The 25,177-nt window shown below is 47.2% G+C and overlaps 1 protein-coding gene across 1 annotated transcript; it reads right to left on the bottom strand.

The window, feature by feature from the left end:
* Positions 1–217: 217 nt before the first annotated feature.
* LOC146180833 (tartrate-resistant acid phosphatase type 5-like) lies at positions 218–25,177 on the bottom strand. The gene is made up of 6 exons (XM_084577831.1): positions 25,063–25,177; positions 21,144–21,406; positions 15,210–15,334; positions 3,228–3,434; positions 1,734–1,881; positions 218–650 (listed from the first exon to the last, which is right to left on the bottom strand). Exons 1-6 carry the CDS (start codon positions 25,115–25,117, stop codon positions 402–404), a joined length of 1,047 nt encoding a protein of 348 aa, XP_084433957.1. The 5' UTR covers positions 25,118–25,177; the 3' UTR covers positions 218–401.

Below are 25,177 nucleotides of genomic sequence, written 5' to 3'. Positions count from 1 at the left end.
CTCGAACGTTTTGCGAGCGGAAGGAACGTTGGTGGATGCCGGATGCTGACAGGAGACGGCGAGCAGCACCGCTTTCCGATTATAACACAGTTTCCGGTGCCACATATTAGTTGTGCCGCATGAAGCAAATCATCCACAATATGTGGGTTTTTTTCGGTATCACACGGTTCATTTTTTTTTTTTTTAAGTTCCACAATGTAATTTTTTATTGTGTAGCTGTGTGCTGCTGGATTTGGTGCTATAGATGGCAACGGTGTGCATGCGTCCAAGTATGCGCTACGCTCAGCTCTACTCAGCCTAATAAATATATGAACCAGATTACGCAGGTCATAGCTCTAAAACACCAGCCAGCGTCTTAGTAGTCTTTCTTAAAGGCAGCTCAACACGCAGCTGAGCCAGCGCTACGGCGGCCGTGGCTTCATGACGTTCTCGTGGAGAACCTTGGCACTGGAGTCATAAAACGTGATGGCCATAGAGTCCTCGGTGACCTCCATGTAGGCGAAGCCCCCGTAGCTGAACACCGATGCCCAGGCGAACTTGAGAGAGTTGCGCGGCAGCGAGCGTCGGTGGATCAGGGACGGGTTGATGAAGTTTGTGCAGCCGCTGATGAAGTATTCCACATTCCAGCCAAGCCGCTCTGGACGGATGTGCTGCGACAAACACATTCGCACATTATGGGTGTGCACACGAACCGAGAGCTCTGTAGTTTCAGTGCTTTAAGTGGGTTCTCAGACCTCCGACCAGTAGTGTCACGGAGTACCTCTGCGGTAGAGGGTATGGAGAGTGTCAATCAGACGCAGGCTAGGTTCGGACATGTTTACCGCGCAGACAACAATTGTAGCCGATTTCTTGGTTTGAAAAGTTAAATTTTATTATTTCTCATTATGCAGATCACTTCACTAGCACATCGCATGCAATAGACGCAGATAATCACGCTGAGCAGATTGAACACCTTTAGATAACATGAATGCGAAAGATAATTCACAAGCGACGTCTGTAATTATTTTCCAGACACTTGGTCCGATGAAAGGTTCACCTGCGGTCACTCTGATCATCCAGTGACGCCATAGAGTGACGCAAGGTACAGCAGTAGAACACGGAATGCTGTTATTGCCTCTCTTGTAGTCAAAATTACTGTTTCGCACAGCACTGGAGAAGGGAAACGCCGACAAGCGTTCGCTGAGGTAAACATCGTTTCATTATCTCACAAATGGATAAGGCTAAAATGGTCCGTAGGATCAGCACCGGGTTAGCGTTTACAGAGTCCCCCAATGTTGCTTTCCTTCCGAGTACAGCTTTCTATTTTCCGCCACCGACAAAAGGGAGCGTGGAGGTTGGTGCGCCTATCGCTTTTAGCGCCGAAGGCGACGCGCCGCTCGTCAAGCTGTTGCTTTGGCTCACTGCGCATTTTTTAATGCAGAAGAATTGCAAGGAGTGATGGACACGGTGTTGGCAACCCTGAAGGGGGAAAGCTGTTTAGAGTATTTAGACATTCCCTTCAAGACGACTTTTCATGAATACTTGGATGGGCTTATGTCCGTAGTGGACGCATTCAAGCATTTCGCACTCTAAATAGACTAGTCTATGTTATCCGATGGTTTTACCTTAAACTCGGTGTTAGTGCCTGTAGTGCGACATGCTAGGTGTCGCCTTAGTTCTTTCTCATTTCTTTGCACAAACTAAGTCATTGTACTCCATCGTTAAATCAAGCAGTGGGTGGTGTACGACCTCACCTGCAGATCGTGGTCGTGTCCAGCGAGGTAGGCATTGACCCGGTACTTGCGAAGCAGTGGGTCCAGGTCCCTCTCAAGGCACTTGGTGGTGCCATGTGAGCAGGCCGAATAGATTGGATAGTGTCCGGCGACCAGCACATAACGGGCCCTGCGGCAGAACAGTGAAGGCAAGCCTGCGTGAACATGCTGCATGCTTGAACGGCATGCCAATTTTCACCTTAACAGATAACACAGGCCAACCATCATACCCACTCTGAGGTGGCCCTGTACTAGAAGACAAAAAAGATAACTACACCGCATTTTACACATACAGTTCAAGAACAGCACATGATGCCGTAATATTTGTATATATATATATATATATATATATATATATATATATATATATATATATATATATATATATATATTCTGAGCTCCCCACGGATCTTCTTTCATCTGTACATACCATGATCTTCTTCTTCCTCTTGTACATACCATCATCATCGTCCCGCGGCGCCGGCTCTGGCGCGCGCTTGGGATTTCTCCATCAGATTAAACGCTGACACGGCATACCTTGCCTTGCCTTCACGACCTTGCCGTCTGGACCTGGCCTTTCACAATATATATAAATACATATATATATATATATATATATATATATATATATATATATATATATATATATATATATATATATATATATATATATATGTGTGTGTGTGTGTGTGTGTGTGTGTGTGTGTGTGTGTGTGTGTGTGTGTGTGTGTGTGTGTGTGTGTGTGTGTGTGTGTGTGTGTGTGTGTGTGTGTGTGTGTGTGTGTGTGTGTGTGTGTGTGTGTGTGTGTGTGTGTGTGTGTGTGTGTGTGTGTGTGTGTGTGTGTGTGTGTGTGTGTGTGTGTGTGTGTGTGTGTGTGTGTGTGTGTGTGTGTGTGTGTGTGTGTGTGTGTGTGTGTGTGTGTGTGTGTGTGTGTGTGTGTGTGTGTGTGTGTGTGTGTGTGTTTCGCCTCCATCAAAAATCAGCCGCCGCGGTCGCTTTTTGACTTTTTGATGGAGGCAAATTCGCCTCCATCAAAAAGTCAAAAAACGGCAAGCCGCCCATGTGCAGTGCGATGTCAGCACACGTTAAAGAACCCCAAGTCGTCTCAAATTTGTGAAGCCCTCTCCGCTTTGAGACCTTAAACCAAACAAAACCAATTTGCTTTGTGCAAAGAGTGTTACAGTATGGATCCTCCGGCCGCTTTTTGGTGGAGGTAGCTGGAAAACAACGTTGAATATATCTGAATGCACTTTGTCACATACGAAACTCTCTTGGGCTTTCCGCCCCCTTCTGGGACCGAGTGGCAGTAGTATTATACGTCGGACATAATGGAGAAAACAAAACAAAATATCAGGTTTAACGAAAACCACAATGACCGCCAGCGATTTGCGACGGCAAAGCTGCATCCAACATTACACTGTCACAAAATGGCTTATGCGCCAAGGGCGCGAAGGAAAGAAACGTGTGACACTCACTTCGACTCGGCGAGGTTCTTATTTATCCAACGGAACTGGCGGTTGTAGAGGGCCTCGTCACGATCCTTGACCATGGGCTGCGATTCCTCGTCCTCAGGGTCCGTGTTCCCACACAGCAGCACAGTGTCCAGCATCAGGATATCCAAGGAATGATTACCAGGGCCCGGTATCTGGTATGTCTTGTTGTAGTAGTAGAATGGGAAGTGCCTGTGGGGAAATAAAGTGCGTTGGCGTCAGTTCCAGTCGCAGAACGTGCTTAGAATTCCGTCCATATGTGGTCGCACCGAGGTAGAACAACATTCACTCATTTCGCCTGGTGCTGGTAATACGATATACGGAACAATAATTGCATTCACAAATTCATTCACAAAGGTATTCACAAATTAGGGACCGGAGGTTAACAGAGGAATGAAGGGGTGATGTATTGAATAATGATTTCACTCTAGCTCATTGGGCAAGTTTTGTACTTAAATTGCCCTCAGTCGGCTTTATCAGCCACACATATTGTTAGGCGGCAAAGATTCGAACATAGTCAGAAGAAATCAATTATAATGGCCTCTTAGATATCACTGTGGGATGCGTTTATCTCCATGTTTGCCCCGATCTGGACATAGTTTAATGCCATTAAGCATACACTCAGCAACACATTAAGGAAATCCAAATAATACTGATAGGTGAGTTCAGCATTAACTGTTGGTACTAAGGCAGTAGAAACACCATATTTCAGCGCCCTTTTCCTTTGGAATAGTGCACTAGACAATAGCGTATGCAAATCAGGGCGGGCAATTGACCTATGCCAGCTGAAAAATTCATGTGAATTTTTTACGCGCTGTTTCGTCTGTGACCTCACACGTGAGTTGAAATAACGCTACTCACCAAAAAGCTGCGATATGATCATTTTTTGTGAATATAATTTTATGGGCAAACTTGCGTACAAGTCGGCGCGACCAAGCTTCATTATTTATGTGTCTCACGCGACTTCAAGCTGTCTATGGCGTCATAGCTGTCGCAAGGTCTTCTCACATGAGTCATGGTTCCAAAGCGGACGGATTACCTGCGTATTTTTAAATATTTAAAAACATCATCTGCCGCCAGTTTTAACCAAGGTTTCTCACGTAGCGTTTCCATGCATTCGAATTGTTCTGTCTTTTCTGTCTATATATATATATATATATATATATATATATATATTTTAAACTCCCTTTGCGGATTCGGCTGCGGAGAGAAGCTCGTGTCCTGGCATACATTGGTTATGTTGCTGTTTTCTGCTCTAATTCCGAATCTTGGATGTTGTTAGAACAATGAAATCTTTCTGTGAAGCAAGTGAAAGTGTTGTGAATTGATGAGTGTACTTGGGATTTTGGCATAGTGAATGGTAAGGGTCTCTGAGTATCCTCCTCAACATATCGTGGACGAAACTCCAGTGCACCTGAATACTTACGTTCTATAGGGCGCACTATGTCTTGGCCTTAACACAGGCAGAATTAACGGTAGGCCTTTTGTGGGCTTCTATATGTGCAGTGCGTCCCTCCGAGTAGTGATGGACGAGACATCCTGAGAACGAGGCCAACGGACGGTGGTCGGGACCGGAACAACGGCGCGAGGAAGACGGCAAGGAGCTGAAGAAACGCTGGTTCGAAGAGAATGGACCGCCCTGTGGAAGGGTGTAACTGGCCACTGATAGCGCTTCGGCGCGATGACGGATGCTGCAACGGCCACCTGGTTCTCATAAGAGCCTCAGCACTGGCCTCCCGAAACTTGGAAAAAGAAAATGAAGGAGTAAAAAGGATCCACCAAAGGCCTGGTGAGAAGGTCCTTTATGGAGAGGACATCTTCGAACGGAGCCCATCGACGCAAGGAGACTGAAGCGGGTGTCGGGTAGAGAAGCTGCACTGATGAATTGTCCGTTTCTTTGCTCCGTTTCATGGTGACACAGCTGTCCAACCTGACATCTGTTCTGTTGCAACGCTTGGACTGCTAACGAATGATGGCTTCTAAAAGCCTTTCTGGTGTGCTTCAATGGAACTGCAGAGGCATCTCCACTAACGTGGGGGAGCTCAAACCCGTCTTCGTTTCATCATCATCATCATCAGCCTGATTATACCCACTGCAGGGCGAAGGCCTCTCCCATATCTCTCCACTTAACCCGGTTCTGTGCTAGCTGCATCCACTTGACCCCTGCGAACTTCTTAATCTCATCCGCCCACCTAACTTTCTGCCGCCCCCTGCTACGCTTTCCTTCCCTTGGAATCCAGTTTGTTACCCTCAGCGACCATCGGTTATCCTCTCTTCGCACTACATGTCCTGCCCATGTCCATTTCTTCTTCTTAATTTCCACTAGAATGTCGTTAACTTGAGTTATTTCTCTGACCCACTCTGCACGCTTTCTATCTCTTAATGTTACCCCTACCATTTTTCGTTCCATAGCCCTCGGGGTTGTCCTCAACTTAAGTAGAACTCTCTTGGTTAGCCTCCACGTTTCAGCCCCATAGGTGAGTACAGGCAAGATGCAACTGTTGTATACTTTCCTCTTGAGCGATACCGGTAAGCTGCTAGTCATAATCTGCGAGTGCTTGCCAAATGCGCTCCATCCCAATCTTATTCTTCTTGTTATTTCCTTTTCATGGTCCGGATCTGCGGTTACTACCTGTCCTAAGTAGATATATTCGCCTACTACTTCCAGTATTTCGCTACCTAATGTAAACTCCTGTTCCTTCCCGAGGCTGTTGAACATTACCTTAGTCTTTTGCATATTGATTTTCAAGCCTACCTTTCTACTTTTCCTGTCTAGGTCATCAATCATTATTTGCAGTTCATCTCCCGAGTTGCTTAGCAAGGCAACGTCATCAGCAAATCGCAGATTACTGAGGTATTCTCCATCTACCCTTATCCCTAACTGCTCCCATTCCAAGTCTCTGAATACTTCCTCTAAACAAGCTGTGAATAGTACTGGGGAGATTGTGTCTCCTTGCCTAACACCTTTCTTTATGGGAATTTTGTTACTTTCTTTATGCAGAACTATGGTTGCTGTGCAGCCACTATATATATCTTCCAGCACTTCCACGTACGGCTCGTCTACCCCCTGATTTCGCAATGCCTGCATCACCGCTGAGGTTTCAACTGAGTCAAATGCTTTTTCGTAATCAATGAATGCTATGTATAAGGGCTGGTTATATTCCGAGCATTTTTCTATCACCTGATTGATGGTATGGATATGATCGATAGTAGAGTACCGTTTCCGAAACCCTGCTTGATCCTTTGCTTGATTGCAGTCTAAGGTTGTCCTGACTCTATTAGCGATTACCTTAGTAAATACCTTATACGTAACAGACAGTAAGCTGATTGGTCTGTAATTTTTAAGGTCCTTAGAGTCTCCTTTCTTGTGAATGAGGATAATGTTTGCATTCTTCCATGCTTCCGGTACCGTCGATGACACTAGGCACTGCGTATACAGGGTGGCCAGTTTTTCTAGCACGACATCCCCCCGTCCTTCAGCAAATCTGTAGTTATCTGATCCTCTCCAGCTGATTTCCCCCTTTTCATAGTTTCTAGTGCTTTCTTGACCTCGTCCTTCGTCACTGGTGGAACGTCTGACTGTTTTTCCCTACCGCCAATCTCATTACTGTCCTCACTACTTTGGCTACTGTAGAGATCTGTATAGAACTCCTCGGCTACTTTGACTATCTTGTCCATATTAGTGATGACGTCTTCGTTTGCACAAGCTTAAGGTGTGGGCCCTGTTACTTCAGGAGACCAACGCCTTGCCAACTATTCCAGGCTTTTGTGGTTACGTGTCCCGATCGCTGATTGACCGTCGTGTGTACACTGCTTCCCCTACAGGAAAGGCGGCGGTGTATGTCGAGACACGTTTCCCTCACGTGTGCCTCTCTCTGGAAAACGTCTGCAACTCATACCAGGAGGTTGTTGCTGTTGCTGTCAAATTGCCAAAGGCAACTGTTGCGGTAGTGTCTTTTTCCTCAGGCCAGCAGGTGGCTCTCCCTCACGTATTAATCTGGGCTGATTGTTGACTGTGCGTACGAAGTACACCAGTTGCCCGATTCTAGTGGGAGGCGATTTCAATGCTCCACACCAAGATTGGGGGTATCCTACTTCAGGCCCTCGTGGTAGACGTGTGCAGGACGCCTTCGCTGATGCGTTATTTTCTCTTCTGAACAATCCCGACACAGCAACGCGGACTGTTTGCAACAGCAGCACTGCCACATATGCTCCTCATCTGACGTGGTGGTCTGGCCCTGGCACTCCCTCGTGGCGCATTGAAACTGACTGCTGGGGGAGTGACCATCACCCAATCATCATTGGTGTTCATCCCTCACGAGCACGCCGGTTACGCTAAATGCACGGTGGTCAACTGGGATAATTTCCGCACTATTCTGCAAGATCTCCCTGTGGAGTCGTCACCACTGCTTGTTGACCGCATAAAATGCGCGTTAGACAAGGCTACACCTAGTACATGGACAGGTGTCCATCGACCGGTTCCTGAAATCGGTCTGCTCAACTTGTGGGCTGCTCGCCGACAAGCTGAGCTGGCCGCTTCACGAGACCCTACATCAGCTCAGGCACGTACAAGGGTGAACCATATTAGAGGTAAGGCTCGCAAGTATGAACGGGATCTAGCACGACGGCAGTGGTATACTTGGTGTGAGCAATTTAATACCAATTCATCAAATGCATCTCTCTGGCGAACTTTCCAGGCAATGGAACAAGGTCACTGTTGTCGCGACGCAGCGACTACCGCATGCTTCGCAGCTAACTTGTCTCCGGACGATTTTGCCACAGAAGCGGCACGGAAGTTTTTTGCAAAATATGATGTGTTGCCTCCCTCAACTACCATTTCTAACGTTGTAGGGATTCCAGCATACATAGGCAGACTGCCAACAGCAGACGACACCGATTGTATTGCCTGTCCTTTCTCCATGCCTGAGTTGCTTGCGGCAATAGACGAGGCCAAACGGAAGACATCACCCAGTCCGAATGCCATTCCATATGAAGTGTACAAGAACCTGAGTAACACTGTACTACCTCACCTTCTGGGCACCATTAACAAGGTATGGCTAGACGGCTCTGTACCCGAGACCTGGAAATCAGCCATTGTGATCCCAATTCCAAAACAAGGGAAGCCACTGACGGATCTCGGCAACTTTCGGCCGATTTCTCTAACATCAACACTGTGCAAGCTGACAGAAAAAACGTTAGCCACACGACTGTCCTGGTGGCTGGAGCAGCACGGTTTCTACCACCCCGCACAATTGGCTTCCGTCCATCCATAGGCACTGAAGATGGGCTGGCTGTTTTGGCCTCGCAAGTTCTGTCGTCAACCCGCGGCCGCAATGTGCGCACATTCTCGCGAGGGATGTCGAAAAGGCGTATGATAACATTAGCCACGACGCAATTTGAATTGTATTGACACGCTGCATTTCCCTCTTAGGGTACGCAGTTTCGTAAAATCTTTTTTTGAAAAAAGAAGATTTGCAATGCGGCTGAATGGCGATTCCATCGGATCATTTGTTCCTGTTCGCGGTGTACCCCAGGGCTCGGTACTGTCAGCAACGCTGTTTAATATTGCCTTCATTCCCCTTACTTGGCGCTTACGTAATGTCCCTGAGGTCAACTTTTTGATCTATGCTGATGATATTACAGTGTGGAGTACACACCATGACATGTTTACTCAAGCGGCAGCCTTGCAGTCAACCTTGGATATTACTGCCAACTATGTTAACTCTGTCGGCCTAGAGCTTTCCACGAGCAAAACTATATTCACATCGGTCGCCAACCGCTGAAGTCGCCGTAAACTCGCAGCGACGCCGATCGGTTTCCAACTATCTGCAATCCCCCTTCACGAAAGTGAGACATTGAAAATTTTGGGATTATCGATTCATCAGTCGGGAAAGGGAACCGGCTGGCTTTCTCAGGCTAAAAAGCAGGCGATGCAGACATTGAGCCTAATAAGACGTATTGCTCCTAAATCAGGCGGCGCTCGCTCCCACGTCGCACGGCATTTGGTGACAGCGGTTCTGCAGCCACGCCTCATTTATCAAGCACAGTTTCAGCACTAGACAAGAGCTCAATGGGATCGTGTAGAAGCAGTAAATAGAGAGGCTATAAGAACCGTTACTTGTCTCCCCCGCATCACACCGGTCGTATCACTACAAGAGAACGCTCAGCTCAACACATTAGATGAACTAGAACAGCAATGCCGTGATGCTCGTAGCCTTATGGCGACCCTTTTGCACTCACCGCGAGCACTCCGGGCCTATGCTACATCGCACACCATATTGCCGCCGACATCGCCAGTTCTTCCCCCACGGAATTTTGTTCACCTGAGCGAAACCAAATCTACTGACCTTCATAGACCAACGACATCTTATGCGGCATCATTTCTTCGTGAAAGGATCGCAAAGCAAGACGCCAAGCTGCCCCAAGTCTCAATAATTGTATATGTAGATGCCAGCATTGATGGATGTGAAACGACAACTGCAATTCATTGTCCTTGTAAGCCGGCGCTTAATAGCACATCCAGATATCAATTTGCAGAACCTCCTTCTTCTTTCTGTGCTGAGCTGGTTGCTGTCCAAGAGGCTCTTCGCTCTCTCTCCATCACGACCTTACTACCTGCAGCCAAAATTATCATCCGCACCGACGCCCTACAGGCAATACGTCTACTCCGACGCGTCATTCGAAGCCCAGAAATCTGCCAGAATATGCATCGTCTGGCGGCTCGCATCTCGCAAACCATTCGAATCGAGTGGGTCCCACGTGACCTACTCAGTTCGCAAACCTCTGAAGAATCTGCAACCCGCCAGGCGACTCTACCTTCATCAATGACACGCTTCCTCACTATGGATGATGCCACTCTGCTTCTCACAAGAAAGGAGAACCTCCGGCGCCGCACACGTGCTCTTGTTCCACCATGTGCGGTAACCCTCCCCAGCGGTCTTACCCGCGCTGGGGAGGTTGCGCTACGGAGGATCTGGGTCGGGGTTGCCCTCACACCTGCGGTGACACGAACGTGGCCACAGGTGTGAGGTGGCGACGCGCGCATCACGCGACTTAGCACTGAGGGGGCGGAGCGGCCGCACAGATCCAACCAGTGAGAGAGTGCGGCGTGTCACAGTTGCGGACGTCGCTGCCTCCACTGGGAAATGTAGTACAAGCGTGTGTTACTCCGGAGTGAGCAGTCGTGTGTCGTTCGCACGTCCTCAACTTCGGCATCTCTGCCCTCGCATCAGTCACTCCTCAGCCTTCACGGACAGCAGACGTGCACGCGCGGTTCTCCCTGGACCTCTGTTCCGGGCCGCTCGCCGCGTCGTGAGCAGCTTGTGCTTACCTCCGCGTCTAAGCAGTGCTACGCACCTACTTCGCATTTGAATAACTACGCAAATCGGCCACAATTTCTTCTCGGTTCAAAAAACATGCCAGATCGTTAGCTTTACATTCAAAAATACCATATTAATCAGTGACAAAAAGCGAACAGCTCGGTCTGCTGCATTAGTTTTAGCATAGCGCGTTCAGTACGACCGTGAAAATTCGTTCAACTGCCGCCGTGAAACTATGCATGCGCTTTTTATCAGCGGATGCTGATTTCCGTGAAGGCGGTCGCTTTGGTATCTGCAGTCGCACTGCACGTGGCATGCTGAAATATAACTTAGCTTTTTTTCGTTTCCAGAAAGAGTGTACGGCAGATTAGAGCCTTGTGGAGAGGCTGGCAGAAGTCCTGATTTAGTGTTTGGCGCACTCCTGCGGCAGCCCACGACATCGCTTCTGCCTTCGCGAAATTCCGTCTCACAGAAACCTTACGGCGAGCGTGCGCAAGAAGCTGACTGTCCAGTCTTAAGCTAATCTGTTGAAAACTGAGACTATAAGACAAATGAATATTACCCGCGCCTAGGTGCAACACCTTTCGTGTACGCTAACCGACGCAAAGTATGCCTCGAGCTGCCCTGCCACATTTGGGCATACAATCCGGCAGCTGAAAATCAAACTCTTGCAGCTTTCCTCGCTCGAGTGATGCGCGCCCTAGGCAGAGCGCTATGGCGCTGTCTCTTTCCTCTGGCCGTCTTCGTGACCACGGCACCAGAAGTATTTCTTTCACAAGCTCTGTCCGGTCTCTTTCCTTCTTTCTTACATGAAATAAGCCCCAGTCTCCTCCAGCGACCGTGACGGTATCAGCCAACTTAGCTTACGGCCTCCCTCACGCCCGAATACAACACCACCGACGAGAAGCATAATTTTAGAACGCACACAGTTCAGCGTCTCGCCGATGGCGGACATAAATATGCACAGTGATATCAATATATTTAACGGAAACAATTCGCAACCTGTTTTCAGTGCCTTACCTCACCAGCGGCAAACGACGTCTTTGTCGTAGTAAAATGCGAGCACTCCTGACGTATTGCGGAGCCGACACCTTCGATAATGTGTGCGCACTGATAGCACCGGACACTTCCGACAAGGTCAGCTATGGATATCTATAGTGACACTTTTCCAGAAGCACTTCAATCCCAGGCTATCTGAGATATACACTTGGTGTGCTTTCAATAAACTCAACCAAATGTTTGAAGATTTGCACAGCGGCTACGCCGCAGCCCTCAGGCATTTGACAGCCGATTGGAACTTTCGAGTGCTAACGACGCCGCCGGCAGATGCACCCGTTCTAACAAATCTTAACCTGCTGACAAGAGGTCGTGCATCGCGATTAGTTATCCTTTGGGATCCGCAACGAACACCCACAACTTAGACTTTTGGGGTGGTCACAGAAATTCCAACATTCTTGAGAACTGGCTCTCATCAGAAAGTTCTCCTAGTCAGCAACGAGGACTCAAGGGAGCGACAAGCTCCGTAGAAATGACCAATATTTCTCAATCCGAAAAGGAATGCAAACATGTGCTTTGTGTATACATGCAAACATGAACTTCAAGCAAATTCAAGCGGACACAACGTTCCAGAATGGCCCCAACTCAAGTGCGGGTGCGCAAAAGGCATAAACATTCCCCGTTTGTGAAGACCTGAGGGCATCGTTAAAAAAGTGGTCAAAAAGACGGTGTACCAACTACCGAAAACCACTGACAATCTCCTCAGTTCTGGACCTCAACATGGCTATTTGCAGCAAAAGGTACACAACGATACAGCCGCATTTCTCACCGTCTACATTACACAAAAGGATTGTTGAAATTGAAACGGCTTCCTTTCGAAATACCTCCTGCGCCACTATTCTTTCAGTGTGTAATGAAGACGACGCGGGTAAAAATATAGAGTCTTACTTTACCGTGATCCGCCACCGCGTGTTCCACTGCGCATGCCCAGATCCCCTTGACGCCGAAAGATGGCGCCACATACTAGACGTCGGTCGGCACATAGACCTGCCGCGTCGGGACCAATCAGCTTGCGCACCCCGCCCACGCGTAGTAGAGGGTCACGGTGGTGAATCGCAGGTCACGGTAAGCTAAATCTCTCTATTTTCAGCAGGAAGGACGTTGCGGAGCAGCGCAGCATCTAAAAAAATTTCTGTCAAGGCTAAGTGAGAAAGGTCTACACGTGAAGAAAGCGAAATGCCGCGCTTCAGCATCAACTCACTTGAGTTTCCGGGACGTACGACTGAGGCTCAAGCTGTTCACAGGACCGAAGAAAATGTTTATGGAATCCTTGAGTCACCAAAACCAACTGACAAAACCTTTCTACAAGCTTTCCTCGGGCATCTGCATTTTAAGACTGTTTAGAAATCAGAGTACAGTTGCCAAAGAACTATGTAAATTTCTCGTGAAGAAGGACCCGCAGACGTAAGAAAAAACGTCCTAGACTCATTTCGATGTGATTAAAAGGATGATTCGTTCCTCTACCGTTCTTGTGCTTTACGGAAAAAAAAAGCCTGTCCTGTGTATCAATGCGTCATTATATAGCGCCAATGCAATTCTTCGGAGACGGCAGAGAAAAACTGCTCTTATGTTGCCAAAAGACGAAGATTATGGCGTCTTGCCCTATCAAGTCCTGGAGCATCAATGGACAAGAAGTGGAAGCTGTGACAGATTTTCTGTTCTTGGGCGCCAAGATTACCTCGGAAGGAGACTGCAGCCATGAAATTAGGAGACGCCTGCTTCTGGGAAAGAGAGCAATGGTTAGCCTTGACCGCCTAGTAAAGAGCAGAGACATTAGTCTGCAAACCAAGATCCGTATAACCCGTGCTATGGTCTTTCCAGTTGTGATGTATGGATGCGAGAGTTGGACTGTGAAAAAGGCTGACCGCCGAAGGATTGACGCGTTTGAATTGTGGTGCTGGCGAAGACTCTTAAGAGTTCCTTGGACTGCCAGAAGATCAAATCAGTCGATATTGTCGACCATAAACCCTGACTGCTCATTGGAGGGTCAAATTCTAAAGTTAAAGCTCAGCTACTTTGGTCATCTGATGAGAAGAGAGGAGTCGCTGGAGAAAGATTTGATGTTGGGAAAGGTTGAGAGTCGCCGGAGAAGGGGTAGACAGCGAACGCGATGGTTAGATGGCATTCTCGAGGCATTGCAGATGAAGCTATGTGATGTTAAGAAGATAGTGAGAGACCGGAAAGCGTGGCGTGACATGGTCCATAGGGTCACGAAGAGTCGGACACGACTGAACGCCTGAACTGAACTGAATGTTGCCAAAGATTCTCTCGCTGTGTTTCTGACGTACCGTCTTGGCCAAAAGTAACCAGGCTGCCTGTTCCGCTTCTCAGACGGGTAGTAGAGAATTCGTACCACTTCTGAAGCTGTAATTCTGTGCAATGTTAAGGCGCGCTCCTTTCCTCACTTATTAACAAGTTTTGATCCTCTGGAAACCTATGTTGGCTTTATAATACAAGCGACAAGCAAAACTTGCAGCCTGGTTACTTTTCGCAAAGACGGTAGGTTATTTTCACCAGTATATCGCTGGCTGGCACATGACCGTACTAACAAATCACTGATCACTACTGGGCTTCATGGGAGAAAAGAACAATTACCGCACGTACTCTCACATAGGGTGGCTGGATATGGTGTCTCAGGTTTGTCACATACGATTGTGATTTGGTGTACATGTCTAGACTAGTTCACCAAAACGCTGACGCAATTATCAAACTCTCACTGCCTGTCCAAGAAAATAATCCATGCCCCCTACCCCTAACACATCCTCGCGCCTAAGCTAGACCTGCCTTCCCGATAACTCGCGCAAATTACCCGAGAAGATCCATTGCTATCACGCGCAAGGAGAACTTTCTCAAGTGTGACCTGTACAGGTTGTCCAATAACAAATGTTCTGTCTTCACAGAACTTGGACTTCAGCTTTCGCTGCAAGATTGACTACGTGTAAGACCATAGTCACTCTGAAGAAAGCGACAAAACCCAGTCGAAAAAACTACAGACCCGTGTCAAAAATACAAACTATCCTGTAGTTCTGTCGTAACCATCAGATTTTTCTGTAGTTCTGTAGTTTTTCTGTAGTATATTTCTGTTGTCTGTAGTTCTGTAGCACTTTTCTGTTGTAATTACAGCAATATCTGAGGTTACTACAGCATGTTTTGTTGTCACAACAGGTTTCCTGTCAAAAACCGCACAGAAATTTTGTCGTAACATCAGACAATTTTCTGTACTTTTTTCCTACTGGGAAGATGCAATCACTTTGGCACCCTTAGAGTAGCGTAGCTATCAAACCATTCATTCGAGGCTATCTTTGGTGGCCCGGTGTTGACAACGAGATTGCTCGCGACTGGTCCGAAGCTGTGCGTCTTGCTGCCAGCACCAAAAACACGCGGTAAAGCCCCGCCTCCCGATTGGAAGCGGGCGACAGCGTTATTGCACACAGTGCACGCCGCCTTTACTGGTCTAGTTTAATTCACTTATTTTAAACTAGCATACCATTGCAATCTCCCCAGCAGGGCAATCGTGTAATTACTAAACTTAAATGCGCGAATAAGGAGCATTTTTCGTGCTCTCTATACATGACAGCCGATGGCCGCTCACCAGCGCTTAGATCTCTTGCTGTACTCAATCTGCGCAGACACGTTGCCGTCGTGGTCGTGGTTCCCAGCAACGATGAGCCACGGCACCTGGAGCGACGGCGCCGAATACACGTCTTCGAAAGTCCTCTGCATCACATGGAAGCGTAAGGAAAATAAAAACATTGCTGAGGCTTAGCGCAGCTAAATGCCAGTGAAAGCGTTATGAAGGATTATACTGTGTTGCTAAGTCAGGTAAGACTCGTATAGGTAACCTATATTTACAGACAGGAAGCTCGATTAAAGATGGTCAAGACACGGGTTTCCGTGGTTGTCAGCGAATCGCAAAGGACACCACAGTCGCGTCTAGATGGCACGAAATTGTTGAGTGCATTTTGAAAAAGGAGGCCCCAGGAGGCGAGCCAGATGGGCAGCGGTAGTGATAGAGGAAAAGGGTATGCAGTGGACTAAGGCTGTGTGGCATTATGTCAGGCAACGTTGTGCATGTGTGGAGATATGTACCAGTAAGAATAAGGTTTGACAGGTGTGTGAAGAAGAAGACAAAGCCGCACGTGTGCAAAGGAGAAGAAGCGAGCGCACCGGCTCCGCGCACCGCACATGCGAAGAATAAACGCGGTTCGGCTCCCCGCGCGGCACCTGCATCTGAGGCCGGTCATCCGGCATACACACGGCGAAACTCGCTCGACTATGTTAGTGAAGAAAAAAATAATCAAAGATGTGCATGCATGCATTAATCCTAACTGCAAGAACTTATGATAAGCATGCAAGGAATACTCCCATTTTCGGGTTCCGGTCGGGTATAGTATGGCTTGGTATGGTATGCGTTTATGCATTTTAGATGCAATATGAAATGTGAAAGGCAGGTGTTTGATCTGCGCATGATCTCGAGCTTCGCCCTCGAGCATCACACAGTTGAGCGTGGTACGTGTCTTTGCGTGGCCCACTGCAAGATGGACAGAAAGTCACAGTCAACGAAGGACGAACTTACGTGGAATTCTATCGTGGATGTTGCGATCACCTAGATGGCAAACCAAGACATTCAACGACCGTTTCATTTAGACTGTATTTTGTCGGAAGTGCTAAAGAAGTGGGGATACACGCGCGCGACTGCCACAACTCACCTAGTGACTGATCAAAGATATTGGAGAGGCGCAGTGGGGCTGTGCTCGAAAACAAATGCCGAACTGTAAGATTCGCTTATTCTTTGCTCCTGATGAAAGATCAAATGTCGCCTCTGGAGAACTAAAAGCTTTTTTCCTTTGTTTCCAAATCACTGTTCAAGTTTGGTCGGTTACCCATTACCAAAAATGTTCGTGAACTATTTGTTTCAGTTTGCGTACGAATGAATCTCTGACGATCAGGCATACTTTCTTCTGTTCAATCCAGACCAGCTTTCCTACTCTGCTGCTGGTCCAGACCAGCTTGCCGCTGTGGGCATCATGCTGAATTACTGTTTTAATTGAAGTATACTGACAATATAGGCATCACCATGTCTTTTTCAAGGAAGCGAGGTGCTCACTTATCACACAGTGAAAGTGATGCGTGCCGTAGATTTTTTATTATTGTGCCAAGATCATAGCAACTTTAGTTTTTCAAGTTGGTATAACAATTCATTTTTGCATTCGTCGGCATTAATTTGGGCTCCATACATGATGCAGCTCATTCTTGACGATTAGAGATGTATAGTGCGTGCTCAAACTAAAGAGATTACAAGGTGTGGTAATTTACTCACCCCATGCTCCCATATCGTAGGCCACCAACTTCTGTCCGTAATTTAAAAGCAGGGGTATTGCGGCTACCTGACAGCTTAAAGCGCCATCAAATCGAGCTTTCCAGATGCAAGATTCGCTGTGGATCTCAGTTTTATCCGGGCTATTACAAGCTTGATCCGAATGAACTTTTTGTACTCGACCTTAGTTTGATACTTCAATGTCACACCAGCTAAATTGTGTGCACTGTGGAAAATGCAATTAGCCAGAGAGAACCTTCCCGCCACGACGAAGCACGCACCCACGCAATCGGAGCGCTTTCGAAGCCCCGGCAGCACCAGCCGTCATCGACCCTATCTTCAGGTGAGCGCGACGCTATCAAACGACTCCGTGCCAATGCCGATTTGTTCATTGTTCCAGCTGACAAAGGAAATGCCACTGCTCTTCTTGACGAAGTCGACTACAAAAGCAAAATTCTGGCTCTACTGGATGACCAGGACACTTACGCCCGACACAAGAAATACCCTACAGCAAAAGTTGAGACACAGTTGCAGACGTTTTCCGCGTTGTGCCGCCTCGACACAAGACTACTTCTCGCTACTCTGTCACAACGAATCAGAACCTGCGTTATATGGCCTCCGTAAGATACGCAAACCCGGCGTGCCAATGAGGCCTATCGTAGATTTCACCCGCTCACTCCTCTACAAGTTATCCGGCTTTCTGCACCGCATACCGGCTCCGCTCGTCGGAAGGGCGCCCACTGACATACATCATTCTGTAGAGTTTATAGAATCCGTCCGAAACGTGTGCCTTGACAACTGTGACATGTTGGTATCATCATCATCAGCAGCACGTGTGCCTTGACAACTGTGACATGTTGGTATCATCATCATCATCAGCCTTACTATACTCACTGCAGGGCGAAGGCCTCTCTCATATTTCTCTAATTAACCCGGTACTGTGCTAGCTGCATCCACCTGACCCCTGCAAACTTCTTAATCTCATCCGCCCACCTAACTTTCTGCCGCCCCTTGCTACGCTTTCCTTCCCTTGGAATCAAGTTTGTTACCCTAAGCGACCATCGGTTATCCTCTCTTCGCACTACATGTCCTGCCCATGCCCATTTCTTCTTCTTCTTAATATTTTGATGTCAAACCACTACTCATCAGCGTTCCAATTGATTTAGCAATTGAGGTTTGCACGGCTGCTCTGGAGTCTGATGCAAATTTGCCTGATAGTTCGCCATTCGATGTGTCAGACCTCAAGTGACTCCTGCATTTCTGCCTGCGAAACACATATTTTACTTTCGACTGTGTTTTTTTTTTTTTAATAGGTCCGCGGCACCGCTACGGGGGCTTCGATTTCAGCAACTGCTGCAAACCTAACAATGGAATGGCTGGAAAGCCGCCTTCTAGCTTCGTTCAGCTAACAACCATATATTTTTGTGCGTTATGTCGGTGACTATATTTGCATAATCTGGAAGGATACCTTACATGATTTCACATCGCATCTTAACAGCATTGAAGCAGCCATCCAGTTGACAGTCGAAAAAGAAGAAAATGTACAGCTTCCTTTTTTGGATGCCTTAGTAAAACGAAACATATCCGCACTCTCATTCAGCGTATATGGGAAGAGCACTCATACTGGACGTTATCTTCATTTAATTCCCTTCATCCAGCCTTCAGTGATTTCCTCGCTTTTCATCGCGCAGGCCGCATTTGCACAAAACCATAAGACTTGCAAGCTGACCGAGAAAGAGTTTGCAAGGACCTCGGCTACCCGTTGCCGTTCGTCCGCGCCGTGAAACGGCAACTGCCGCGCCAGCCGCGCTCCTGCGTCAAAAAGCGCGCACCTGTGCACTATGTGCCCGCAGTCAGCTAATCCTTAGCTCGCGTCTTGTGCGCTCCTACGGCGTTGAGGTGTCACACGTGCCAGCGAAAGAGTTGCGTCAAGCTCTGGTCAACGTGAACCTACCGAAAGAAAAATTTCCTGGTGCAATATAGAGCGCGGAGACTGTGACCATGCATGCATATGTGCGTGAAATAGGAACCTTTGTGCAGAGGCTGAAACAGCAACGAAATTATGTTAAAAACAAGAAAGTGTCGTCCGATGCCCGGCCGAACATGCTGAAATCGCGAAGCATATCATAGATTGGAACAGCGCACGAATTATTAAAAAAAAAGAAAAAAGACCCTTTGCCGCCGTCTGTATCTGGAATACCTAATGATTCAAACAACCGATAACACACTTAATCTCACTGATGGCCCCCTTCCTCGAGCGTACACCCGTTGCCTATAAGGCATCTTTTCAAGCTAAATAGCCTGCTTTTCCTGTCTGTACCTCATTGTGAACAAGGCTCCCGTGCGGGAGCCAAAACATCAAGTATATTCCTTTTCTTGGTCAATGCATGTTTTTGCCTCTCCATCATGCACATCCCCGACGTGACGGGTTTCCGTCAAACTCTCGACTTCACCAGTGTTATCAGCTGCGAAGAACAAACAAAAGACAATTACTACCCTAACTCCATGAAATGCTAGTCAATCGTGCGCGGTAGTAAAGCGGCCAGAACGGCCACATAGTGGCATTTTTGTAGGAGTGCAGACCCCGTCAAGCCTAGTTCATTTGCCTTTTTGTCTGTACTCCCGTCTTCTATACATGTATAGATGCAAATAAACTTCAATTGAAGAAAGTATCAAAACGCTAAAAGGCGTCTGTTTCCCTGCAGATGTGTTCCATACTGCTTCGCCTTCGCAACGAGTGCAATATTTTTTTTCTCGATGTAGCTACTTGAGTTATATTTCTTCAAACATTGCAAGATAAGTACTGCGCATGCTCGCTGCGTCTAGCACGTGCTGTACGTCGGTAGGCGCAAATCTATCTGAATGTTGGCATGGCGGGAATACTGGCTAACTTTGCTGCGACATTACGACTCCAGTAGCTATAGCCCCATCACAGCTAAATCATATTTGATCGAAAGGGCATATGTAATTCGCTGTACTGAATCACCACACTTCGCAAGTGTGACATCACAAAACAAAAAATAAATCTCAGGAGAAGAGAGGGAGAAGAGTCTCAACCTATGCTTATCGATGTAATGATTTTCGTAATGCGGCGACAGCGCGGTTCGTAGCAAAGTTGAAAGGCAGCTGCCGCAGTCAGATACCGCTTTTAACACGGCAACGTTAAAGGCCCTGTCCACCGAAAATCCGGCGCCGGCGTTGTGATTGAAAACTCACGAGCATTGCACTGGCAGGTGGCGTACCGAGCACTAACTGGACATAGGGTTGCCTGATATTACGTTTGGCAGGAGATGTCAACTCGGGTCCCTCTTTTCATATGGCAGGGTGATGTCAGAATCAGCCTGTCAGGACCATTGCATGCACGTTACCCGTAGGCCACGCCGACACTGCCATGCGGCTTGGTTAAAGCGGGGCTTTGTATGCGGGCTAGTAGCCTACGTTATCGCGCCATACCCTGAAAGTCTAACCTTAAGTGTACCAATGTTCAAGCCAGTCTCTATAAACTGCATTTCCTCAACACAATAAACCAGAGATAAAAAGACTATATGCGAAGGAGAGAACATACACTCAGCCCACCGGCGCAGCCACAGGTCGGTCACTCGTCTGCTCAGTCCTATTGAAGGACCATGACCCTATACATCTCTTGCTCATTTTAAAACTAGGTGGCGCTGGGTGTATGATATGGGCTCATTATATAGTAGTTATCATGCTCATTAAAATGAGCATGGTATAGCTACTGCTACCATCCCGTTTCAAAGGGGACGCCCCTATATTCCATTCATCCATCCGGGTGCAATCTGGCCCAACAACATATTTGCTGGTTAGATTTTATGTGCCACTTTGCAAATAATTTCAGCTTTATTTTTACCAATCTTTCTAGTTAATCCCTTGCAAAATAGCAGTTGTTTCCAGTGCGCAAGTGCACATCTCAGCGGTAAAGGATTTTTCGCACTCAGATTCTTTTGCAGCGCACAAAGCAGCGCGCCGCTCATTTGTACTCACAGGCAACGACATAAATGTATTAGCAAAATTCAAAGTGTCGACCCCTTATTCATTACATGATCACACTAAAATCACCCTTAGAAGCAATAGCAAGCAAGCGACTTTGTGGGCAAGCAGGAAACGCTAGTCCGCAACAGGTGTTCGGCCAGCCTCGGCAACGTAACGTAGCTCTGTCGCCATCGCGGATAAAAGACAAGAATGGCGCACCTTGAAGCGTCGGTCATTCACCGAGCGGACGCCCCTGAAGTAGAAGTTATCGCCCAGTGACAGGACGAAGTGTATCTCCTTTATCTCGGCCACTGCCGCCATGGTCCTGGCCAGGTTCCGCTGGATGCGGGTCGTGTACGGGTAGAAGGGCAGGCCACCCCAGTCACCGAACACCAGGAACCGCACCGAGTCGTTGTTGGTCGGTCCGGTGACGCGCTCGGACCGCAGCGGTGACGCCGCCAGGCCGCTCACTGCCAGCCATGCTGCGAAGTCGTCGAAGGAAGGGGCGCTATACTGCTCGGCGGCTTTTGCCGAAATTTCATCGTGAAAGAGCGTACTGCACCCATAATCATCATCAGCCTAATCACACACCCTTCAAGATAAAGGCCTCTCCCATATATTCCTCCAATTAAGCCTATCCTGTACTCGCTGCGCCTCGTAATCCCAGCAGACTTCCTGATCTCACTCTCTCAAGTAGTTTACTGCCGCCTATTGTTACGCTTGGCTGATGCTATGGTCATATCATGTAACAATTCACTTCGTTTTCATTCGCTGGCTCATGTCCTCTTGTCCGAGGTTGCGTGGACGGTAGGGGCTGTTGCCACGGTGCACACAGCAGAAATAAAAACGAGATTGATTGATTGATTGATTGATTGATTGATTGATTGATTGATTGATTGATTGATTGATTGATTGATTGATTGATTGATTGATTGATTGATTGATTGATTGATTGACTGATAACTTTTATTTTTAGGCTTGAACCGTCAGTGGTCGACATTCTTATTTCAGAACGCCTGAGACCACCGCTGCTTCTTTGACCACGTAGATGAGTTTGCAATGATCTGCCGAATCATCGTTAGACAATGCGGCCTCCCACTGCTGGAACACTGAGTCTGGTCTTTTTAGGTGTGGCAGTTTACAACCACTTATCTACATTAGCAGCGACTACATCACTGCAAAAAAAAAAAATTCAAACTATTCCAATTAAAGACATCGAGTGTTAGCTTATGAAACACTGCAATTGAGGGCACACCTCGATGGTAGCTGCGTAAATTTATGCTGTACATGTTTCAGAAATGAGGACAACGAAAGGCTGGCACTACGTTTACATATGTGCTATTTGTTTTGCTGAATCAACTTGAATGTCATGCGATGATCGGTGAAGTTCTTGGCTATGGTTTCTGTGGCGTAATCAGGTTTCCTCATTCCTTCTTGATAGAATTTAAATCAGTTTTAATTTGGAAAAAATTTAGACTTTTTATCTTTTGCAACTTTTTTAATTGTTTTTATGGTGTTTTAATCGCATATGGTATGCATGAGGTTGCGTGGCAGGCCATGCTGTCCTAACTCTGAGGCATACACCTGTTTTCGCGGTAATATCTAAGGTCGATTGCGGCCTATCATCCCAAACGCGCTAAATGGGCGCTGCCGAGGAAAATTTTGTAGTGTCTGTGTGAAGAATTGGAGAAGCGCCGCCATGTAACATTCTCGGAAAGAACGAAATGCCAGGAGGGTGGCTAACAGAGGCGCTGCAATGTAGTGACAGTGCCTCTGACCGTTTGTTGCTTTTTGGCTTCCTGTTACCTTTTCTTTTTTTTTTTAGTACAGTATACTGCGTCTTTACTTTTCGCATTGCCGTTCTACACCGGGTTAATTCTACAGGGTTAATTGGAGAAATATGGGAGAGGCCTTCGCTCTGCAGTGCGTATAGTGATGATGATGATGATGATAATTACCCTTTTCAAGACAAACGTCAAAGCCAAATGAAGTAAGCCCAAAATAAAAAGCTTGAAAATGCAGCCTAAATTAGAATGCACTGAGCCACTTGTTTTTACGACTGCACCCTAATGTGCAATATTATAGGCTCTCGACCACTCACATTCAAGAAATATGCACAGGTGCCCTTCACCGTAATCCACCGCGATGTCTAACATTTGAAGTTTGAGGCTGTGTTATGAGAAGTGACGGATGAGTGATGACAGCATCACTGGGGCTCCCGCGTCCATGGCCTTTCATGAATCATTCCATGCGAAAATTCAGACCAGTAACATTATATTTGTATACTTATTCTTATTTATATTTTAAATATGTATTTACTTTTTTTATGAACAAATTATTTTATTTTATACATATCCTTCATCATGCGGACAAAACGGACAAAAACGGACGAAACGCGACCACAGTACTAAGCTGAAATCACTCTCCCAGCGAAAGAGAACGCAACGCAAGAATACGTCAGCTATAAATCGCAGAGAGCACGAGGTGAATATTTGCACACAGTTATTGCGCGCACTATCTTTAACTTTGCTACAATCATGCGGAAAAACTGGAGCCAACTCCAGATCATGACAGATGAGAAGAAAAAAAATCCTAAATAGGTGTAGCATCAACTAGCAGCCTTTTCATTAAGCGGCTGCAATCTATTTTTTTTTTTCGCATCCAGACGTTTATGGGAATCCGAAACTACGTAACAGTATACAAGGACGGGGTGTAAATAGTTTAAGTAGCCTAGCATGCAAGTGAAGGGGTACTAAAGTGCGGCGCTATATTGCCGAATCGTTTGGAGAGTTTGGTAAAATATCAGAACGACGTGTTTAGACCTGACATGTACTTCACAAATGAGGTTACTTCTATTCTACAACTTATTTAAGTAATTATTTCTGATCTAAATTGAAAGCAAGGTCTATTTTGTGGCTTAAAGAATTATAATTTTGCAAGAAACGTTAGGTTACGAACAAGAATCTATCATCTGCACAAGCAAAGGAAGAAAAGGAAGGAACAAAACCTTTATGAAGGCGCTCATTTTGGTTTTAAATGAATTTTTCCGCATTGCAGCAGCAAGAGCACACATTCCTCTTGCGTGATCGAGCACAGAGCTCCCGGCCAAACTAATGCAAGTCGACTTGACAGGAATTTATGTCGGCTACCACTTAGAATATCTCACATACGTTTCAAAAATAAGCTGTCTGTTCTGACCGCCTTCCTGCTCTACCTGATAACCTCCATCGCTTTTTACCCTCCTTCCGCCGCTTCGCCTTCGGTGGAGAAGCCACGGGCGTGAGCAGGTAGGAAAAATAAAGCAGGCATTTGACCATCTGTGCTGTTGCTTCCAGCATTTTTTTTTCATTACAAATCGGTATCATCGCCAGTGCCCTTTAGGTAGAGTTTTAAATTTAGCGCCACGTAGTTTTACCACGCGCCTAATAAAAACTGGTTGTAGCAGAGAGGTCTTTACAGCATTCCATATTACTGCAAGAGCCAATGTACACAGCAAAGAGAGACCTTTTCATTTTTCAGTGTCTGCCACCCCTAGGCCGCTGCGTGTTTATCCCATCAGACAATCATCCTCTCTGAGCACTTATACTGAACCCAAGCCGCACAGCAGAGTCTGTTCATGTAATTCGTCAGTCCACATATAAAGCCCTGCTTTAACCAACCCATATGAACGTGCCTTAGTGGCCTATAGGGGTAACGTGAATGCTAGGGTAATAGCAGGCTGATTCTGGCATAGCCGTCCCATGTGAAACGAGAGACCCAAGTTGGCAGCTCCTCCCAACCCGTGTGTCACGTGGGGTGTAACGTCACAGCGTCACGTGGGTAAGACGTAACAGCGGCCGGGTCACGCGAAGGCTTGAAAGTGCGAGTAGTATTGCTTTCGCAATAAAAGGCGAGCAAAGCACCACAACAACTGAGCTGAGCGTCTTGAGTAGTGGGGATGTCCGCTTCTACGTTGCAACTATTCGCGTGCTCCAGCCTGATATCACCAGGCTCACGGGCAAACTGATTGGCAGATATGTGAGCTGCTGCAACAACGGAACAACGGTACTCATGCTATTAACGCTCCAAGCAGGTGGAACAGACGTAGCGTATGGAGGGCATAAAGTCGTCATTGACGCGGCTGTCGGGCTTCGCTCACCTGCAAGCAGCGGCGCTAGCAGCAGCGCAGAGCAGGCGGCCGGCGGCCGTCGCATCAGCACGTCACCGGCGAGCTGGCGAAATTGTGCAAAAAGAAGACGAAGAGCACGCCGCGC

This window comes from Amblyomma maculatum, chromosome 8 (assembly GCF_055883805.1).
Source record: "Amblyomma maculatum isolate TAMU_Amacu chromosome 8, ASM5588380v1, whole genome shotgun sequence".
Classification (NCBI taxonomy): domain Eukaryota; kingdom Metazoa; phylum Arthropoda; class Arachnida; order Ixodida; family Ixodidae; genus Amblyomma; species Amblyomma maculatum.
This window is presented reverse-complemented; position numbering and strand designations above follow the sequence as displayed.

Excerpts from the sequence above, each read along its gene's own strand:
- LOC146180833 (XM_084577831.1), bottom strand. The coding sequence starts at position 25,117 with ATGCGACGGCCGCCGGCCGCCTGCTCTGCGCTGCTGCTAGCGCCGCTG. Across the intron at positions 15,335-21,143 it reads TGAATGACCGACGCTTCAAG|AGGACTTTCGAAGACGTGTA; the intron begins GTGCGCCATTCT and ends CATGTGATGCAG. Across the intron at positions 651-1,733 it reads GACACGACCACGATCTGCAG|CACATCCGTCCAGAGCGGCT; the intron begins GTGAGGTCGTAC and ends TGTTTGTCGCAG.